Raw genomic sequence first — 22,903 nt, forward strand, 5'->3', positions numbered from 1 at the left:
ATATATGCATATACCACATGTTCCTTCTTAAAAGACTGTTACAATTTCATAGCTAAGTGACTTCTACTCAGCTACCAAATAAACTGGGGCAGTGATGGGAGGCTAGTACCACTAGGTGATATCTAGAAGTATGTATCTAAACAGAGTGTGTGAGGTGTCAGAGAAAATAGTGGGTGGGGTAATGAGTCTAATATAACAGTAGGCTTATGGGTTAGTGTGCTAGATGGGAAGTCATAGGCCTGCAGAGAATAGGAGGCAGGTGTGCCTGGGCATGCCAACACAACTGGCCTCACATGTACCTATGCAAGAAGTCAAAAGAACTGAACTAGCATCATTCTTGGTCAAGCCAAAACACATTTGTGCACAGCTTCTCTATTCAGGCATTTCCTTCCAGCCTACACCATAGGGATGTTCAGTTCAACAAAGTATATATTAATAAACATCTATGTTCGGCTATATAAATATGTACTATTATTTCAATAAAGTCTGGCTCTGAGTGAAATGCATATTCTTCCTCCCTCTCCCAAAACTCTCCCTCTTATTTTGCTGTTCAGTGTTCAGTCATATCCAACTCTTTGTGACCCCTGTGTCCATATTGTCCATAGGGTTTTCTTGGCAAAGATACTGGAATGATTTGGCATTTCCTTCTTCAGTGGATTAAGGCAAACACCAGGGTCACACAGCTAGTAAATGTCTAAGGTCAGATTTGAACTCAGGTTTTCCTGACTCCAGGCCCAGCTCTCTATCTACTGAGCCACTGAGCGGCTTCCAAATGACTAAATTGGGTCCCCAGAGAGCAGCTGTCTACTGCTCTTATGGGGATCCTAGGGGTTAATCTGGAATCCATTAGATTGTGAACTCCTGGAAATCAGGGATGCAGGGATTCTTTTACCTTTCTTTGTATCCCCAGCACTTAGCACAACAGTAGATGCTTAATAAATGCTTATTATTAGAGTTACTAACCTAGAGGGATTAGGAGTTTTCTCTAGTACTATTACAAGCACCCCCCACTCCAATCCCCACTGATTATGGGTTGAGATCAATTAGCCATCTAAACTTTATTAGTTTTTAGAAACTGATATTTACCTAGGTGATACATTAACAACGGTACAACCTTTTCCTTCAAAAGTCTGGGACACACCCTCCCATAAGCACATATAGAGTGCAGGGGGAACATGAGAGAAAGTTTAGAGGGCAGATGTGGCAAAGGGGTAGTGTGTAGCACTTGGTTTCTGGAATTCCTTTTTTTCTCTCTTTTTGAGGGTCTTCATGAAATTCCCCTAAGTTATGGTTACTTGTAGTGTCCTGAAGGTGCCTGCCTTTGGGGCATCTCATTTGTCTTTAATATGTTTCACAGATCCTGACCAGGTGCTGCTGTTCTGGGGACGTTCTTCCTGTTGCAAATGGGAAGCTCAAAATCATCCAAATTTTCTGAAGTTCACAAAGATTTCCTCTAGTCAAGGGAGGAAGGGACTGGGGAAGATAGAGCCTCTCTCCCCTAACCAATTCCCTCAAGGAGGCTTGGCTGATTCTGATCAGGCACTGGGCTAGCCTGCCTGAATTGGCTTGCTGTTGCTACCTATCCACCCCCCACGGGGTGGTACTGACCTCAATCTGTCCTAACACATTTCTTGTGAAGCATCATCTTACTTAATCCATTGGCTTTGACAAACCCTTCCAAGTGGGGTAAGGAGTTTGTTGCACCTGGTTTTTGTGTCTGATTGGTGGATTGATTCAGTAAAGGTGTTCTCAACTGCTAAAGGTATCAGGGTATATGGCATCTTGTGGGATAGGGATTATTGACGATTGATTGATTCAATGCCCACTCCTCTACGTGTACACAGGAGTGACAAGAGACATGTGTGTGTCATGTACACACATGTGTGTATATAGATATATAGATATATCTGTGTATATATACACACATTCACACACATACAAATATACACACATGAATTTATCTCAAAGAAAAAAGAATGGCCTGGAACTCAGAGGAGCAGAGTTCTAGTTTTTGGTTCTGCCCCGACTAGATCTGTGACATCAAACAACTTATTTAACCTCTAAAGGCCTTTATTTCCTTATTCACAGATAGAATGGAAGGGAAGAAGGAAGGGAGGGAGGAAGGAAGGGAGGAAAGAAAGAAGGAAGGAAGGAAGGAAGGAAGGAAGGAAGGAAGGAAGGAAGGAAGGAAGGAAGGAAGGAAGGAAGGAAGGAAGGAAGGAAGGAAGGAAGGAAGGAAGGAAGGAAAAAAAGGTGGTGGACTAGTTGGCTCTTTAAGGTTATTTCTAGCTTGAAAATGCTACCATTCTTAATTCCATGACCTCCTGAGATCATCTTGACCATGCTTTGGAAGAGAAGAGGTTAAGAATCTAAGGAGAAAAAAGAGAAAAGATTGGGGAAACGATCCTATCAGCCTTCCAGACAAGTACAAGAAATGGCCCATGGAATGCCTTTTAAGAGCTCAGGCTTCCCTCTATAAACTGCAGAGGGAGTAGTACTTATAAATAAGTCATCAAGCATCAATCCGTACCAGCCCTAGGCAAGCCTTGAAACCCTACTGGAACCTTGTTCATCTGATTGCCCATTTATATCATTTATAGCTGCACACCCTTCCCCCATCTCCACCCCCAAGAATATTGTTTCACCTCTTCAGACTCGGCTTGTAGTCCTTTCTTCCACATATTATGTTCCAGACAAACTGATTTTGTCTCTGTCCCTGAAACTTACCTCCCATGTTCTCTTACTTCTGTGCCCTCGCTGACTCTTCCCTAAGACTATAATACCCTTTCCATGCCTTTCCTTATGGAATTCCTATTTCTTCTTAAAATTAAGCTCAAATGTCACCTTCTTCGTGACTTTTCTCCTTGGGCTTCCTAAAGCACTTAAAAAAACCCCTTCTCTAATGCACTTAGCATGTCTATATTCTTTATTCCTCCAGAAGATCATAAGCTCCATGCATAAATGTCTTACTGGATTCTGTATATCTTATGGCCTAGTTCCTGATATTTATTGAATCAGTAAATGAAGGAATACCATTGTGACTTCTTTCTTTCTTTCTTTCTTTCTTTCTTTCTTTCTTTCTTTCAGACAATGAGGGTTAAATGACTTGCCCAGGGCCACACGGCCAGCAAGTGTCAAGTGTCTGAGGCTGGATCTGAATTCAGGTCCTCCTGAATCCAGGGTTGGTGATTTATCCACTGTGCCACCTAGCTGCCCCCTCATTGTGACTTCTTAGTAGCAGTTAATGACAGCAGTATATTTGCATAGGCACAGCGGATAGAGCACTGGATCCAGAGTCAAGAAGACAGGAGTTTAAATCCTACCTCAGAAATTAACAGGCTATGTGAGCTTGGGCAAATCATTTAACTTCTTTTAGCCTCAGTTTCCTCACCTGTAAAGTGGGGATACCTCTCAGGGTTGTTATAAGAATCACAGGAGATAATATTTATAAAGCATCACACACAATACCTGGCACATAGTAGGCACTTAAATTCTTTCTTCCTTCTTTCCACCCTCCTTTGCTTCCCTCCTTCCTTCCTTCCTTCCATCCATCCATTATGGACCAGGGAGCTCTTTCCTAGAACTTATAATTCTCTCGGGTTATCTAACTTGGTTTTCTAATCAAAGGCAGAACCAATGTAAGAAACACTGTAATAGGGCAATTGGTTTAGAATATACCCAAATCATGTAGGAAAATGTATCTTTTATAACTGGAAAAAAACCCCAAGCCTTTCCTTACTGCCATCTGGAAAAGAATGTTATTTCTCTAGAGATTTTATTTTCCTTCAGCTACGTCTAGAAATAAGAAAATCTTAAATGTGTGCCTGCACACATGAGTGTTCAGTAGCTGTATGACTCGATCCTTCAAATCAGCCATCTTCACTCATAACGGCCAGTTCATAGAAGCATGCTCCATCTTCCTCTGCGCTGCAGGGTGGCTAATTAATAAACCTTCCCTTAATTGAGTTCTGGCTGCTAGGTCCAGGGGGATTATTACTTAAATATAAGTAAACAAAATTTCCATTTTAAACAACATACTAAATCATCTCATTACATTTTAAACAGATGTAAATTCACTGAACTCAAACATGGGAGAATGGTGGGCAAGTCCATTGCTCAGGCATTACAGATACAGGCCTCCCAGTCCCTTCCAGCTCAGCCCTTTTGGTAGGCAGGCATTGGTCATGTTTTGTCATCAGGCTACCATCTCGCTTTCCAACTTTTCTCTCCACTTCTGATGCTCTCAAATGTATCAGTAAAAGCTTTTAGAAGCTAATTATGATGATAGTCCCTTCAAAGTTTTTCAAAAATGGGAGGTTTTTTTTCAAGCTGGTCTTTCATATTTTGTGTGGGAAAAGGGGGTAGTTTCAATGTTTAATATTTAGCAAATATCAAGAGCCTTTAAAGGATTAACAGTTAAGTTTTTTTGAGAAAATACGCCCCAGACAAAATTATACCCTTGAGTAAATAGTCTGATAATACCTAAAGGGAGAGGTTGATGCTTCTTTCCTATTCCACATCTCAGTACACTTTTATAACCAAGTTTGGAAGCAGATCTGCCAATAGTCCATCTTTCTTATTTTATGAGAATACTACAAAAGCAGGAAAAACAGTTTTGATTGCAGTGCTTTTTGCTTAGTCCAAACTGGGGAAGGATGAAAAGATTATCTAAGAAAGTTTTGTTTCCTGGGATCCTCAGCCCAGTGTGACTGAGAAGCCTATTTGCTCAAAATATGGATCTTTTGAAGTCCACTCATTGCTAAAGGGGGCAGCTAGCTGGCACAGTGGATAGAGTATTGGCCCTGGAGTCAAGAAGATCTGAGTTCAAATCCAGCCTTGGACACTTCCTAGCTGTGTGACCCTGGGAAAGCCACTTAACCCCATTTGCCTCACTTTCCTTATCTGTAAAATGAGCTAAAGAAGGAAATGGCAAACCACTCCAGTATCTTTGCCAAGAAAACCCCAAATGGAGTCACAAAGAGTCAGACATGACTGAAATGATTCAACAACTTTGCTAAAAAAAAAAAAGATATAACACCCCCCCCATAGCTTCTTCTTATTACTGACAGCTGCTTCAAAGGAAAGAATAATTGCATATACTTTTCAGACACCCAATTTCCTACTACTAAGGAATCACTCCCCTCTTCCCCCCCCTCTCCAACCTATTGCAGGTATTTGCTATATATTCAGAATCAGAATTACCTTTCCTTGTACCTTTACACTAACATTTATATAATGATAGTTAGCATTTGCATAGCACTTTAAGGTCTCTAGAAAGTACTTTACAAATATTTCATTTGATTCTCACAATAACCTTGCGAGGTAGTTGTTGCTATTATCCCCATTTCACAGATGAGGGAACTAGGCAGACAAGGGTTAAGTGACTTGCCCAGGGTTACACAGCTCAGTAAGTGTCCAAGGCAGGATTTGAACTCAGGTCTTCCTGACCTTGAGTCCAGAAGTCTATCCACTGTACCATTAAGCTGAATCATTTGCCAGAAATCCCAGTCAAGTAGAACCCAGATCTTTGGGGAGAAATTCAGAGAAAATGTTCTGTTTAAAAATATTTGCATCTTCTTGTTACTGACTGAATTTCTTGCTTCTTCCCCAAGTCACATTTATCAACATGAAACTCTGGGGAAGGAGAGCACCCATGGTGTAATTCCAGTATGGAGAATGTATATTGATTGATTTCACTTTTCTATTCAAGAAATTGTGGTAATTGTGTCATAGAGATTAATCCTCAACAGTTGCAAACACAATCCATTGCATTATGATCTCCTTGAAGGAAGGGACTGTGTTTTGTCTCTTTTTGTATCCTCAGTGTTTAGCACAGTGCTTGGCATACAGTAGGTGCTTAACAAATGCCTACTGATCGACTGACTAATGAGCTCTTTTCTCAGAATAGGCTCTTAGTTCTACAGAGGATTTTTGGAATTAGCCCCATAGTTGGAACTGGGCCAATATTTTCAAGCAGAGCAGGGAGGAACTGATAAGACTTTACTATGGATTCTTCTAACAATAGAGAAAATGATGGTCTGCAAAGATGAGCCTACTTTTCTTAAAAGTACTGAGAAAGAAGCATCCTTTGCTCTCTACTCCTGGTAAGAACATAGCCAGAGTGCTTTGAACCAGGCTTCTGTATTAAACTGGGAGCTATACATGCTGGGAATCACAGCATGGCTTCAAGCCCAACACAGCAGAGTGGGGATGCTCTCTGTGGGATAATAGATACAGGAGCCAGGCAGAAAGAAACGACATTAGATTCACTGATCAGACAGATACATTTTGACACCATCCATCAACCTGGTTTCTAACAGGCATTAAGGTTTTTTGTTTTTTGTTTGTTTGTTTGTTTTTGTTTTTTTGGGGGGTGGGGAGGGTGAGGCAATTGGGGTTAAGTGACTTGCTGCCCAGGGTCACACAGCTAGTAAGTGTCAAGTGTCTGAGGCCATATTTGAACTCAGGTCCTCCTGAATCCAGGGCCAGTGCTCTATCCATTGTGTCACCTACCTGCCCCTAGGCATTAAGTTTTGATAGCCAGAAAATTGATTTGTACCCTTACCTTTAGGTGGTTGGTCATATCAGACTCATTTCCTTTTTTTTCTTCTTCTCCTTCTTTTTTTTTTTTTTAGTGGGGCAATTGGGGTTAAGCGACTTGCCCAGGGTCACACAGCTAGTAAGTGTTAAGTGTCTGAGGCCAGATTTGAACTCAGGTACTCCTGAGTGCTTTATCCACTGCGCCACCTAGCTGCCCCTCAGACTCATTTCCAAAGGAAAAAAGCAAAGAACGGGAACGGATGCAAATGTATTTTATGTAGCCATGAATCCATTCATTTGTTTTTGGGGATGGCTTTGTGCATACCCCATGGAGCATTCATGGGACTGAGCCCCTGGGAGGTGATCTCATGAAAAAAAGAGCTTGGCCTCCATGGCTACTTCTGGAGACATATGAAATTAATTGTTTTTTCCTTAACAGCACAAAGCACTGTGTTAACTACTGGGCACACAAATAGAAAAGACAATAGTCTCTGCTCTCGAATAGTTCACATTCTAATGGGGGAGAAATAGGAGGTTTCAGCTGCAAGTTGGATGGAAAGAGTCAGTGGTCCTTAGGATACAGAGGAAAAGCAGATGGTATTACAGTACTCAGTCCTGAAGGACTGGAACTTGGCGATGATGAAGCAGTGCTCTCATTGATCCCCATGTGTCTACCCTAATCCTAGGACACGGTACTGAATTGGTCACAGAACCAGGAAGAGCAACTTGGGGCAGCTGGGGGTGCAGTGGATGAGTACAGGGCCTGGAATCAGGAAGACTCATCTTCCTGAGTTCAAATCTGGCCTCAGGCACTTACTAGCTATGTGACCCTGGGCAAGTCATCTAACTGTTTGCCTCAGTTTCCTCATCTGTAAAATGGGCTGGAAAAGGAAATGACAAACCACTCCAGTATCCTTGCCAAGAAACTCCAAATGGGCTCACAGAGAGTCAAACATGACTGAAAACAACTGAACAATGTGTGTTTATTAGTCTTTTGTGTCGAAGCATTTATTTTGTATGTATTTTATTTTTGTATAGCTTGTAGATATACAGCTGAAAAGAGCCTCAAAGGCAATTTAGTCCAGCACTCTCGTTTTACAGAAGCAGCAGCTGATTTGATCAGGACCACACAGCTAATAAGAGCCAGAGAGGGGATTTGAACCCAGACCTTCCTGACTCCACTTCTAGCATTCTGTCCTACACCTGATGGTTGTTAATACCTTTCTAATCTCTTCTGGGAAGATCTGACACCCCTCTTTAGAGGCCAAGGCACCCCTAGGACTGAGCCAAGACCCAGGGGGACCGCTTAGCAGTAGTAGGTGGTCCACAGGCCAGCCCCAAATGTTGCCAATGTCATTATATACTATTTCACTGAACAAATATTGATTAAGTAACTATGATTTGCCAAATACTCTGCCGGGTGTTAGAGCGGGAAAAGAGTTTCAATGTGACATGGTCACTGCCCTCATGGAGAGCATCTTGCTATCCAATAAGACACAAACTCCGGTAACCATGACACCCAAGGGTCTGTGATCTACCATTGAATGATGTGCAATGTGAGGTTATGACTAAGGAAGGAATCAGGGAAGATTTCATGGAGAAGATGTCATTTGAGTGGAGTTTTAAAGATATTTAGGCATTCAAAAGGGGCAAAAATGGAGGGAGGATATTCTAGGGCTTAGGCAAAAAGCCTTCTGCCCAAGGCATGGAAATAGTCAAGTTTAGATCGTTCAGCAGAATCTAATTTAGTTTAGCTGGAGCATAGAGGTCATGGAGGGGCAGAACAGGAACTCAGGCTGGAAAGACATTTTAGGGGACTTTGAATCTCAGGCAAAGGGGTAAAGGAGCTTACTCTGGCAGACAAAAAGGGGACTATGAAAGGTTTTTTAAGCAGAGTAGTCCCATGGGAGAAGATTATTCAGAGATGGGACAAGAAGCTCAAAAGTATATATTAAAATAGTCTATGGTTCTTCCTGGACATTCTCTCATTAAAATAAGTTGGAGATTTGGGGTTACATAAATCCTTTTTTATATGCCAGTGGCTGAATTGAAAGCTTCTACAGAGCCAGACAGGCACGAGAAATCATGCGGGGGGGGGGGGGGGGGGGGGGGGGCAATGACAAGAGTACTTAATGCAGATTCAGAAGACCCTTGATTAGAAGCCCAGCCCTTCTCTATTGTACAAGTCCTTTAAACTGAGTGAACCTGTTTCCTTATAGAATAGGCATACCCACTCACCCTCCCAATCTCTTAATGTCATTATCAGGATCAATTACGATAATTCCCATTCTGTAATAATAAGAGCTGATAGCTTTTAGAAAGGGGCAAGATGGTGTAGCGGATGGGGTGTTGGTCTGGGTCCAAATCCTGATTCAGATACTAATTAGCTGTTTTACCATGCACAAGGCACTAATCTTTCTTTCTCTTCCCTCATACCTGGACCCACTCTCTGGTCTTCTCTTTGCTCGCACCTTATAGAAACCTCTCCTGATAGGTGACTTCCTCCTCCAGGCCCCCATTTGAGGAAAGATCTCCTGCCTTTGAGGGTAAGGACTCTTAAGTTATATCTTTGTATTTGTGTTACCTGGCAAACTGTAGGCATTTAGCTTTCTTTAAAGAGAAATGATTTTTGGTTGATTTGAAAGCTATAGAGAAGGAATAAGGAGAGAGAGTCAATTAACTTACTTCCACCTTTGCCACTCTTTTCCATTCGGTACTGATAGATATGCAGAGTGAATAACATATGAGAGTTCCGGTGATCGTCCTCATCACAATCTTGCTGGCTACTCCGGCGAGAGGCAATGGCAGCATCCAGGAAGAAGGCTGCCTTCTCTGCTGTGGGGGCTCGCAGCTCACTCTGGTTCTGGAGCTGTAAGACATAATCCAAGAGATGATGAATAAAATGCAGAAGGGAATGAGGAGATGCCCAAGATGGTCAGCTTTAGCCTGGGGTAGGGATGGGGGAATAGAATGTCCTTCCCCTTCCTATATTGGTTTAAATATTATTATTCTATTTTCTGGATCTCATACACATTTCTACATGCCTCTCACAGTCTGGAATCTCTTACAAGGTCAGAACCCTGGGCCTATGAGATTAAGCACCTTTAGTAGAGCACTTTTGTCCCACCCATATAACACTTAGCCATTAATGCCTCTTTGCAATCTGTTTTATGACCTTACTACTCAACTGAAATTACTTGTTCCAAAGCTATCAATGATCTTTTAATTGTAAAATCTGGTAGCCTCTTCTCAATACTCATTTTTCTTTACCTCTCAGCAGCTAGGCTGAGGTTAAATGGAGTACTGGACTTGGAGTCAAGAAGAATGGAGTTCAAATTCTGCCTTAGCTGTGTGACCTTGGGCAAGTCATTTAACTTCTAGTTTTCTCATCTGTAAAATGAGAGTTATAATAGCACTTATCTACCAGGATTGTTGTGAGGATCAAATGAGATAACATATGTAAAGCACTTTGTGAACTTTACTGGTCTATATGCTGATTACTAATATGATGATGACAACTATAATTATTATCAATACCTCACTGCTCCTGTAGATTTTCTTCTCTCTATGCTGTGACACTGCCCTTTTTTGTTGTCTTCCTACTTGCCTGCCTGTTTCTCCTCAGACTTCTTTACTAGATCATTATCCAGTTATTGTTGTTCAGTCATGTCTGATTCTTCGTGACCATTTTTAGGATTTTCTTGGCAAAGACACTTGAGTGGTTTGCCATTTTCTTTTCCAGCTCATTTTACAGATGAGAAACGGAGGCAAATAGGGTTAAGCGACTTGCCCAGGGTCAAAAAGCTAGTAAGTATCTGAGGTCCAGATCTGAACTCAGGAAGATGAGAATTCCTGACTCCAGGTCCAGAGCTCCATCCACTTGTACCACTCCCTAATTTGAGATGTGTTCCAAAGCTCTAGCCTGGGCCTTTTTCTCATTTCTTTTTATGCTCTTTCTCTTGGTAAGCTCATCTGCTGCCATTGGTTCAATTTTCATCTCTACCCAAATGACTACCCAACCTATATCAACAGATCCAGTCTCTCTCCTGACCTCTCTACTCTTCTAGTACAACCATTTATTGGACATTTCCAGATGGCTACCTTGAAGGCATTCACACTTAACATTTCAAAAACAGGACTCATTCTCTTTCCCATCCCCTCCCCCCAAACCATCTCACTTCCAAAGTTCCCTACATCTCTCTAGGACTTGTCACACAGGTTCCTAAGCTCTGAGTGATCTTCAGCTCTTCAATCTATTTGTCCCTATTTTATGAAATGGATTTTTTGTTGTATAACCCCAGCCAGCTCTTATTCACCCTGACACATCTTTTACATGAGGCAGGTATTGTATTTATTGGTCTAAAAAAAAATCCCCAAACCACCTGTGGTATAACAGGTGTGAAAAGCAAAGGGTTCAGAGAGAAGAGCTGGCCTGTCTTATCTCTGCAGAGGACTAATGAATCAACAGATGTTGGGGGAGGGAGGAGGCAGTGATGTTTACCCATGATATCACTTGGGATATGGCTGCATCTGCCTTCAAAGATTCCATTGTTTGGAGAAGGGACTGGAGGCTTTGAGCCGCCATGATTTCAGAGGTGACAGCACTGGTGTCACCAAGATGGAGTACCTAACAACTTTTGACTAGAAAGTCTAAAACTTTTGCTTGTGACTTTTCCCCCTTTATTTTGCTCAAGCCAACCTTAAGCTTCCTTACTAATCCTAATAAGCAGAAATAAGTTGGGGCAGAAGTTTAATGAAACTGTTTAAGAGAGCTGAAAAGTGTTATTCGCATCCTTTTAAGGGACACCTTTTCTGGTCATTTGGGGGATTCTCAAATCATACTTGCGATATACTCATGAAATGACCAACTGGAATACAACATATCCCCATGTGTGGAATGGACTTTCCAAGAACAGTTAAACCTTGATTAACCAGAACCCCCAGAAAAGGATAATTTCTTCTGTACTCCACTTTTTTCTTTTTGTTTTTGTTTTTGTTTTTTTTTGCAGGGCAATGAGGGTTAAGTGACTTGCTCAGGGTCACACAGCTAGTAAGTGTCAAGTGTCTAAGGCCGGACCTGAACTCAGGTCCTCCTGAATCCAGGGCTGGTTCTTTATCCACTGCGCCACCTAGCTGCCCCTGTACTCCACTTTTAAGAAAAAAGAAAGCTAATATCAAAAACAAAGTCAAAACAAAATAAAACAATTCTCAGGCTGTGTCCAGGGACTGCTATGGATTCAGTCTAATCTCCACTTTCTGCTTCTATATCTATATTATCCTTCAAAAAGCCTCAGTAAGCATAGTATGACCTTGAAGCAATATCAATTATCTAAGAAAGATACATTTATGTGAACTATACTGTAATGAATTACTAAAGCAGGAAAGTAGACATACATTTTAGAAAAAAAAATTTCCACAAAGGTTGAAAGCAAGAGGGTTTATTGCTTGACCTTCAGTTAACCAGAAAATTAAATTATACCAAGTAGCTCAAGTTTGCCAGTGAACTGAGGTTTTACTATACTTGAAAGCTCAAGGAAGCTTTGAACAAGTATTATTGCTAAATGGTACAGATTTTATGATATAAAATACCCAATTTTCTTCTCATTTTTCCTCCTCCTAAATTTCCTATCTCCACCCCCTTCATCTGAGCTTGAAACCTGGATTTTTTCCTCTCTCTCAGACCCCATATTCAATCAATTGCCAAGTCCTACCTATTTTATTAGAGGTCTATTATTTGCATCTCTTCCATTGTTCTGTTTTCCCATGACACCAGCATAGTCTGTGTTCCATCACCTCTTACCTAGACTATTGAAGAGCCACCCAACTGGTGGTTACCCTGACTTCATTTTCCCTCTCACCAATCCTTTCTATGACTTTCAAAGTAATTTTTCTAATACATGGGTCTCAGATCACTCCATTGCTTAAAAACTATCAGTGGCTCCCTAGTGCCCAAAGAAAATATGAACTCTGTAACAGCATTCAAAATCCTCCACATTTTGCCCACGCCCTGTTTCTTGCATTATTTCATGGTACTCCTCTTCATAGACTCTATACTCTAGTCAAACTACACTACTCAATTAATTAAACAACAACAACAACAACCCTATACCATTCACAATTCTCTAATCTTGTCCTATTCTATGCTGCTTCCATGTCCTTGTTCTGCTGATGCTTTGGACCAAGTTGATACTAGACTTTTTTTTAAATGCATGTATGCGCCAACCCGATCACCTAGCTAAGGAGAGGCAGCTTTCACAATTGACAAATTGAGTGCAGTCACCAGTAGGTTGGAAATACACCAGGAGCTCCAGGGACCTGCCTTTGCTATACTGTTAGGGTGGTCAGGGAGAAATGTGAGCCTCTTGGGGCTTTATCTTGAAGAAAGTTGGAGCTATTCTTGGCTTTCCCAGGTCTGGCAATTATGTCTTGGCTCTAATTATAAAGTGGTTATTAGTTCTTCCTATAGCCCTACTAATCGTGCTTCAGGCTAGTGCCAGGAACATACTTTATGAAGCTATAAACGGCCACAGGAATGGCTGCAGCTATTTGTGCCACACTGTAAATATTTCAGTTTGTTGTTAAACAAAAGAAGAATCATATTTTTTAAAAGTGTGTGTGTGGGGGAGATTGGGGGGGGAGGGGAAAGAAGGTGAATGAAATTTGTCCCCTGTGCTCCAACAATTGTAATCCCTGCTCATTGTCAGTTAGATTTAAGGTACAAATATTTAGGTTAGCAGAGCAGATGGCCCCACAGCTGCAGGCTATAAAGTTCCAGGTCACTTTAAAGTAAACACTTCTAACCCTACCCAGTTTACATTTCGAGTAATTCATGGGTTGAAGTGCCCCCCTCCCCAGTCTCCAAGGTGGAGATCAGCCCCACACCCTGGGCAGGGGAAGCTCCAGGCTGGGTCACCTGCATGCCACAGATGGGATCTTCACAAAGGTACACTCCAGGTGACTGGCCATCCTGCAGACTGCCCGTGGCCACCTCTGACAGCAGGTCCCGAAGGTTCTCTTCCTTTCCCCACACTTCGACGGCTGAGATCCTGACCGAGAAACGGGCTCCTGTCTTCTCTTTGCGTTCGTTGATCAGCTTGAAGAGCCAGGAGATGGCACAGGGGATGATGCCAAGGTTCTGCATGGAATCATCCTTCCCAATCATGGTATAGGATTTTCCTGTGCAGACCAGGGAGGGAGAGAGAAGAGATCAACATGAGCATTTAAGGAAGGCCACCACACACATCTACTCTTCTCTAAAGAGAAGCTTCATTCTAAGTGGACTGGGAAATGTAGTGAGATATTTACTGGGAGAGGAAAGAAAGGGTGACTGTTGGGCAGGAGAAAGGAAAAGTCAGAGACCAAAGAGATGAGGAGAACAGAAACAAAAAAGATGAGGGGAAAGTGAAGTGCTTTACATCTCTGGCTGGCAATTGACACATTTGGAGCGGTTGCCAAAGAGACAGTTCCCAGCCCCATTTATAAAATGGCTTCTATAAGGAACACGAGAGCACAGTCAAATTGAACCCCAAGTTACTAAACTATTATATACAATGTGACAGTTCCTGTATTGCTTCACATAGAGCAAAGAGACAGGACTCCTAAGCTGGTCATCACCATTACATCCCTCTTTATATCCACCTCAGAGATTAAATTTACCCATTTACACTTTATGTCCTCACTCCTGTTAAATGCAGTGTCTATTTTAACAGTGCAATAATTTTCTATAAAAAAAAATCAGGATCATTGCTTTGATGAGAGATCAAGGAGGGAGAAAAGGGAGGGCAGATGTAGCCCAGAGCTGAAGGGGGGTTTTCATCTAGGGCTGGAATTCATGCCTGCCTAAGCCCTTCCAGATCCTCACCGCCTGTGTGGAAGGGGTCCCAGGTACGTGTCAGGGGACTCCTAACAGCACTCCAGTGAGCATTTGTCCACTCCCCAAATCACCACCCAACTGAGCACAGCTGGCATGGCCTGCTGAACAGATGGTGGCAAGTCAGGATTAAGGAGGCATTGCCAAGAAAAATTGTGCCAGTGGCCAAGATTTTAAGTAAGGTAGGGGTCTGCAGAGCTTCTATTTCAGTGTCTCACTGTTTCCTTCAGGTTTGATACCTGTTGTGAAGAAAGGGGTATGTACTCTTGAATGTCATAGAAGGGTAGGAGAAAGACATTTGGTACTTCAAATCAAGAACCAAGTGTCAGGAACTGGGCTAAATGCTGGGAACATAAATGGGAACAAAAAGAAAGACAATCCTTGCCCTCAAGGAGCTTACATTCTAATTGGGGTAGGGGAAAGAGAAGTTAAGAAGTGAGTCAGGTGGGGCAGGTAGGTGGCACAGTGGATAAAGCACCAGCCCTGAGGACCTGAGTTCAAATCCAGTCTCAGACACTTGACACTTACTAGGTGTGTGACCCTGGGCAAGTCACTTAACACTCATTGCCCCCCCCACCCCCCCCAAAAAAAACCGGTGAGTCAGGAGGAATGAAGGAGGGAACACAGTTAATCTGGGCACCTTCCTTAAGATGGAGGTTATTGGAGGAAACTCTATTTGAACCTTTATGCCCTCTCAGTGTCCATGGGGCACACCCCATGTTAGGAAATGCTTAAACCTGGATGTTCAGCATATTCTGGTTGCTCTGTAGTCAGAGAACTGTATAAGGGCTATAATGTCCCAGTGTATACTAGGAGCTTGTGGACTGAGAAAAGGGCTAAATAAACAGGAATGGGTGGGGAGGGGAAGGGAGGGGTGTTCCTCAACAGCTTCCATGTCCACCTATTGATGGTATAAAGAGTAAGAGATTCAATTTGCTTTCCTGGTAACTCTCCCCATTAGTAAATGTGTGATGTTTTGTTTATTTCCTGGGCTGATCTTTAATCTAGTATAATTAGGGACAATTGACTTCACAGTTATGCCTGGATTCTAGTAAATCATTTGATGAAACCTCTCATAACAGTCCTGCTATTGATGAGGAGATATGGTCTACAAGTAGTTAGATAGATTCCAAACTGTCTAAATGATCAGCCCCAAAGAGAAGTAACTAATGGGTCAATGTCAGCTTGGAGGAAGATCCATAATGGAAAGTCCCTGGCTTTTGTCTTTGGCCCTATGCTATTTCCCATTTTATTAGTGACATGGGTGAAAGCAGATATGGCATGCTCAGCAAATTTGAAGATTATATAAAGCTCATAAGGGAAAGGATGACAAGGATCCTAAAAAAAGATCTGACACAATAGAATAATGGGTGGAACCTCATCAGGTGAAATATAATGGGAATAAGTGTAAAACCTTTCACTTCAGTTTAAAAAAACAACAACTCTCTAGGTATTGGAAGTGGAAGAAGGGAAAAGCCAGAATTACCCTGCCTGTTTTTTCCCACTTGTCTTAATGTTTTAACACTGGCCACTTTTCATGCATTGCAGAGAAGAATCCTATAATGCAAGTGCTGGGTTCTAAGGTCACTTCCAGCTCCAAGATTCTATCATTGATACACTAGAAGCCCTTTCCTTGATAAGGGGATTGGTAACGTATGATGAATTACATCTTTTAAAATCAGATAGCTGATCAATGCAAAACCTTAATAATTTAATAATAAAAGCCAGTGAAGGGCATTTCCAGGCTCTCTCCCATTATGGTTTCTGAGTGATCAATTTCAACTCTAGTGCTGAACGTGAGGAAGACAACACTGACCAAGGAAATGAATACTGACCAAGCTTGGCATGACCAAAACAGAACACACAGCCATCGGCTCCATTGACCACGGATTGGATCACCTCTGCCACAGTTCCGGCACATACTTCAGCCTGTAATAAGCACAGTAGGAAAAGTGAGGGTCCAGCGGAATAATACTGGCCATATCACCATTTACACTGCATACATAAAATGATGAGGCAAGTTGCAATATATGAGTATAATGCAAATAACATGCACACGTAAGGAATGGTGAATATGATGCCTACTAATCATTAGTGGAAGCCACGAAGTGATGCAAAGCTATCCCCCATCCCTAGATCACTCTCCCTATGCCACTCTGGCTTCCTTTAAGTCCCAACTAAAAACCCACCTTCTACAGGAAGCCTTTCCCAACCCTTCTTACTTCCAAGTGTCTTCCCTCTGTTCATTATTTCCTATTCATCCTGTATACAGCTTGCTCTGTATAAATTTGTTGGTGTGTTATCTCCAAAATTGGATTTTAAGCTCCTTGAGAGTAGGCACTGTCTTTTGTCTCTTTGCATTCCCAGTGCTTAGCACACAATAGGTACTTAATACATGTTTATTGATTGACAACTGAAATAAGCTGAACCAGGAAAACAACATACATGATGACTTGTGGTTCAATTGTCCCCATGGACCATGCTTTATATGAGGTTTTCTGGGCAAAAATACTAGAATGGTTTTTCCATTTCTTTCTCCAGTGGATCAAGGCAAACAAGTTAAATGACTTGGTCAGGGTCACACAACTAGTTAAGTGTCTGAGGCCAAATTTTAATTCAGGTCTTCTTGCTTCCAGGCCCAGAGCTCTATCCACCGCACCACCCAGCTGCCCATGCAATGACTACCACAATGTAAACAGAAGAACAATAGTAAAATAATCAAGACCAATTGCTATGAAATGATAATGTCCAAGTGTAGCCCCAAAGAAGAGATATAAGAATTTATCCCCTCCCCCTTCTTTGCAGAAGTGGAGGGTGTTGGTATGGGTGTGGCTGTTTTGCTGAACTCCACCCCCCTTTTAATTCTTTATGAATCTTTGGGAGAGGGTATTATATTGGGAAAAATAGGTGTTGTCAAAACTAAACAGAGCAAAAACAATTATTTTAAAGAATGTATAAGTTAAAATGATCTTTCTGTACTGTTATTCTCAGGTACTCATTCCCTATTGTCTGAATTCTGCTACCAAAGAATTCTTGAATCTGTTTAAAATCCTGTTGGAATCTTCCTCTTGAATACATGATGTATGTTAACACAGATGAACTCCAAATTGACTTGCTATTAGCATATTTCCATTGGCCTTTCATCTCTCTATCCCCGGTGTAAGCACTTAGTACAGTGTCATCTTTGTGCAGAGTAGGTATGTAATAGGTATTGGTAAGTTAAATTGAGCTGACCTGGGAAGCAGGCAGTATCTGCCTGAAGGAATCCCCCCTCTTAAAGCATTAGATTGAACTGTGTGTGCTGCCACTGATCACAATTCTCTGTCCCTCCTCCTAATAATATTTGATGCAAATAGTTCTGTCAATACTAACCAAATTTTACAATCCCTTAACCACTATACTTTAGCAGCTAGACGGCACAGTGGATAGAGCACCAGCCTGGGAGTCAGGAAGACCCGAGTTCAAATCTGGCCTCAGACACTTACTAGCTGTGTGATCCTGGACAAGTCGCTTCATTCTGTTTGCCTCCGTTTCTTCATCTATAAAATGAGCTAGAGAAGGAAATGGCAAACCACTCCAGTATCTTTGCCAAGAAAATCTAGAAGGGGGTCACAATGAGTTGGACATGACCGAAACAATTGAACAACAACCACAATCTCTATATTCCTGGGCTCAGTTTCTTCATCTATAAAACAGGAAGATTGGATGACATGACCTCTGAGCCCCTTCCAATTCTTTATCTATGATCCTAAAAACTAGAGACCAAAATTTCCTTTCTAGAACTGCCACCCAGTTCGGTCTCACAGATTATAAAAGCTAGCATATATATAGTGCCTACTAGGTACCTGGCACTGTCTGCACTAAGCACTTCACAAATATTATTTCATTTGATTCTCACAACCACCCTGGGAGGTAGGTGCTATTATTAGCCCCATTTTACAGATGAGGAAACTGAAGTAAATAGAGAATTGACTTGCCCAAGATCAGATACCTAATAAGTGTCTGAGGCTATATTTGAACTCAGGTCTTCCTGAGTTCAGGGACAGGCCTCTTTCCACTGTGCCACCTAGCTGCCCATTTTACAGATGAGCAAAATGAGGCCAGACTTGCCCAGGGCCACATAGATAGTAAGTCTGAGGCTAAATTTGAACTCAGCTCCTAATAGATTAGATAAGACATCTAATATTTCAGTTGACTCAGCTGGAAACTGGGCATGGTCATGCTTTGCTGCAGATGAATGAAACGCCATTCCTGAAGTTATACAGGCTTACCTTCTAATTAAAGAAACATTCTGAAAAAATAATCTTGTTTCAGTAGAAACAGGAGATTCATGGCATCTGCATAATAATGACAATAACCACTAACATTTATATAACACTCTAAGGCTGGTAAAGGTACTTTATATATCTGAACTAATTTGATCCTCACAACGACCCTGGGAGATAAGCTATGCCCATTTTACAGATGAGGAAACTGAGGCAGACATGTTAGGTGACTTAGCTAGTTAACAGCTAGTTAATATCTGAAGCAGGATTTGAACTCATCTTTCAGATTCCAAGACTCTTTGCACAACTACAATACCTACTTGCCTGCATGACATCTAGCTCTGAGTCCCTCCTCTTTGCTACTCCCTGTCTCTTACTTTTTTCCAATATGGAGCCTTCCTTTTGTTCGACATGCTCTCAACACTTATAGATATGATTCAGACACTATTAATTGGGACTTGTTTGCACATTACATGATAAGTGTTCTTCAGTTATTCATGCACGTGTGCTCTCCAGTTTGGTGATAAATCTCGTAATTAAGGAGCCGAGTCTTCCACGTTTCTGTATGGCCTTCCCAAACTCCCCTCCCTCCTTCCCCCATCAAGCCAATCTCTTAACTCCTAATACAGTCCTGGGCAAACAGCAGGTACTAAGGATTGGTATTGACTGGTTTGGAAACTCAGGGAAATCTCTGGGTGGTTACCCAGAGTCGTTATCAATAGCAGGAGGATGATGCAGCTCTCATTTCTCTGCTTCAAGACTAGATCCAGACCATGACCAAAGCATTCTTGGCCTGTACAAATACCCTCCCTGACTTACTATAATCAGAGCAATGTGGTTCCCAGTGGGAACCCGAAAAACCAGTAGCCTTGGCCATGAATAAAGTTATTCAGCTTGAGGATTTTAGCGGCACAATGAGTCTAAGTATTCTAAAATCCAAATTTCTCCCAAACTGAAAGGGGAGGTGGAGAAAGGAGATATACACATTTCTGACGACTAATTGCCAGTGGTGTTTGTGGGCCTGGGCAACAGTTCCTCTCATGCAGACAGGACTGTTACACAACATGTGCTCTCTCCCCTTGCCTTCTCAAGATCCCACCCCCACCGAGGACAACTGGCTTTGCAAGTCTTGCACTTGGAAATTGGGGTGTGGTACCCGGCCAGTGCCAAGAAGTGAGCTTCAAGCCCTTTGTTTGCTGAAGCTATTAGGACCTGTGGTGGGAAGGAGGGAACAATCACTGGCTCAGAAAAGGGACCTCCCAGGTCATCGAATCCAGGGCTTCTTAAACTTTTTTCCACTAGAAACCCCTTTTGGCCCAAGATATTTTTACGCAACCCTGGCTATATGGGTATATAAAATAGGTATACAAATCAGACATTTACTGCCAAATTTTTCACAATCCCCACAGTTTAAGAAGCTTTGATATTATCCAGCCCCTCATTTTACAGGTGAGGAAACTGAGGTCTGGAGAAAGAAAAAGACTTGCCCGGGATCACACAGTAAAGAGCAGAGCCGAGGTTTTAAATTCAAGTCTTCTGACTGTAGACTTTCATATCTTTTCTTTCACAGGCCTTTTCTGAGGACTTCTAACTTTGGAGTGGGTAGAAGCAGCTAGGTAGTACTACTGATAGAGCGCTATACCTATATTCAGTATGACCTGAGTTCAAATCCAGCTTCAGACACTTATGAGCTGTGTGACTGTGGACAAATCACTTAACCTCTAGCTGCCTCAGTTTCTTAATGTGTGAAATGGAGATAATAATAGCACCTACCTCCTAGAGTTGTGAGGATCAATGAGATAATGTGTAAAGTACTTTGTAAACCTTGGAGTACTATATAAATATTATTTATTTATTTATTTATTTTGCGGGGCAATGGGGGTTAAGTGATTTGTCCAGGATCACACAGCTAGTAAGTGTCGAGTGGATTTGAACTCAGGTTCTCCTGAATCCAGGGCCAGTGCTTTATCCTACTGTACCACCTAGCTGCCCCCTAAATATTATTATTATTATTCCATGTTACAGGAGAAAATAGTCATAGACTGCTGTACAGTTCTAGTTTAGAGGCATAAACACCATGGACAGAACTGAACCTTAACTATAGGATCACAAGATAATACATTTAGAGCTGGAAGCAACATTAGACATTGAGTAAACCCATTTAGTTTACAGATGAAGAAACTGAGGCCCAGAGAAATTAAGTGACCCAATGTCATATCCCTCGACCATCACCCCTATCTCCCTCCCACTGTAATCTTAGACTCTGTCTCTGGGCTGCCAGACGCTGCTAGGTGAGCATTCACCTTCTCTTGCTCTAAACCAAGTCATACCACTGCTTGGCCATCTCCACATCCCTTTTATGTGTTTTTTTCCCCCTGTTATAATGTAAGCTCTTTGAGGACAGGGACTGTGCTTGTATAGGAATCTTCAATGTTTAACATAGTATACATCTTATAGCAAACATTTAACATCTATTTTTTCCTTCCAGCCATAAGTGAAGGACCTCACCAAATGACCTGACAAGGCCTTAGCAATGGAACCATGAATATAAATTGGATAAAACCAAATCTACCACCCAGATACCAAGGAACATTCTCCTGAGAATGTTCCTTTTCACCTTTGGGTCTTTGTTCATGTTGTTTCTTCCTAAGAGAATGCCCTTATTCATAATTCATATCTATATGTTGTAATCCTATCTATCCTTCAAAGCTTACACAAATGTGACCCTTCCCATGAAGCCTTCCTTGATCCTTTCTAAGCTCCCACAGCAATTTTTTCTAGAGCATTCTTGGAACTTCTCTTTTCTACCTTGCATTATGGTTATTTACATACACTTTTTTTTTTTTGGTGAGGCAATTGGGGTTAAGTGAGTTTCCCAGGGTCACACAGCTAGTAAGTGTCAAGTGTCTGAGGCTGGATTTGAACTCAGGTCCTCCTGACTCCAGGGCCGGTGCTCTATCCACTGTGCCACCTAGCTGCCCCTAAAGTATTCTTGTTTGTTTGTTTCTTGGTGAGGCAATTGGAGTCAAGTGACTTGCCCAAGGTCACACAGCTAGTTCAAGGTCTGAGGCCAGATTTGCACTTAGGTCCTCCTGAATCCAGGGCTAGTGCTCTATCCACTGTGCCACCTAGATGCCCCTACATACACTTCTTATTAAGATCTTGCTATGTACAAGAGCAGAGAAGCAGTTTGGTCTAGTGGATAGAAAACTGACCTCAGCACCAAGAAGACCCAGGTTCAAAGCTTGTTTCTGACATATACTGCCCATGTGACTCCCTGTATAAGCCACTTAATTCTTAACAGCTCACACATCTAAGACTCTAACTGCCGGTAAGGTGTTGACCTGTATTGGAAGAGGGGAATTTCTCTTTATCAGTGAAATCACAGCTCTAGTCCCTATCCCCATTCTTACCTGTAAGGGACTGTGCTAACTACTGAGGCTACAAAGATGATAAAAAGAAAGTGTCAGAGGCAGGATTTTTAATTCAGCTCTTCCTGACTCCAGGTACTCTACTAAGCAAAAACACAAATGTGAAAGCTGTAGCCAAAACAGCTGCTAGAAAGCACTATGAATTACCTTCCCTCAGTTGCTAAGAGTTCCAGACTCCTCAAAAAGATTCAAGTCAAATATGATTCAAATGCACTTGCTTTGCTTCTACTTGTGCCAGGAATGCAAAGAGGAAGGAGAGATGATACAAAATCTTTCATGATGTATCAGAAATATGATACAAAAAAGGCATCAATTCCAATCTGAAAGATTTTTACTATGTACTAGATGAGTGGTGGTGGGGAATATAACATGTACAAAGGCAGGTATAATGTAAGGTATAGTGTGTTGGGACAAAGGCAAGTTTTGAGAAATGAGAGCTTCCTTTCAGTTGATGGCAGGAGGGAAGGCTGCAGGGAGGAAGGAGGCATCTAAGCTGAGATTTAAAGGAATAGAACTTTCAGTAGATGGAGATAAGGAGAGAGTATATTCTAGGCATGATGAAATGTCCTGTGCAAATGCACAAAGATGTTGGGAAAAGATTGGGGGATACTTAGTAGTCTACTCTGGCTAGGATTTAGGGTCTATGAAGGGAAGCAATGATGTACATACTGGTAGAAACCTAGGTTGGTAGGCAAATATAAGCCCTTCATATTGGGGACCATCTCATTCATTTTTTTCTTATTCCTAGCACATAATACCAAGTAGAAGGGGGCAGATAGGTGACATAATGAATAGAG

The 22,903-nt window shown here is 41.9% G+C and overlaps 1 protein-coding gene across 1 annotated transcript in view; it reads right to left on the reverse strand.

Annotated features, from left to right (window-relative positions):
• KIF26B (kinesin family member 26B) overlaps window positions 1–22,903 on the reverse strand; it is a 639,143-nt gene that overhangs the window by 85,651 nt on the left and 530,589 nt on the right. Inside the window, exons 7-9 of the mRNA XM_043962875.1 lie at window positions 16,246–16,339; window positions 13,454–13,716; window positions 9,226–9,409 (exon numbers count right to left, since the gene is read on the reverse strand). Of these exons, the coding sequence (XP_043818810.1) occupies window positions 9,226–9,409; window positions 13,454–13,716; window positions 16,246–16,339 (541 nt within the window). The remainder of the gene's footprint in view (window positions 1–9,225; window positions 9,410–13,453; window positions 13,717–16,245; window positions 16,340–22,903) is intronic.

The sequence above is a fragment of the Dromiciops gliroides genome, chromosome 4 (genome assembly GCF_019393635.1).
Source record: "Dromiciops gliroides isolate mDroGli1 chromosome 4, mDroGli1.pri, whole genome shotgun sequence".
Lineage (NCBI taxonomy): Eukaryota > Metazoa > Chordata > Mammalia > Microbiotheria > Microbiotheriidae > Dromiciops > Dromiciops gliroides.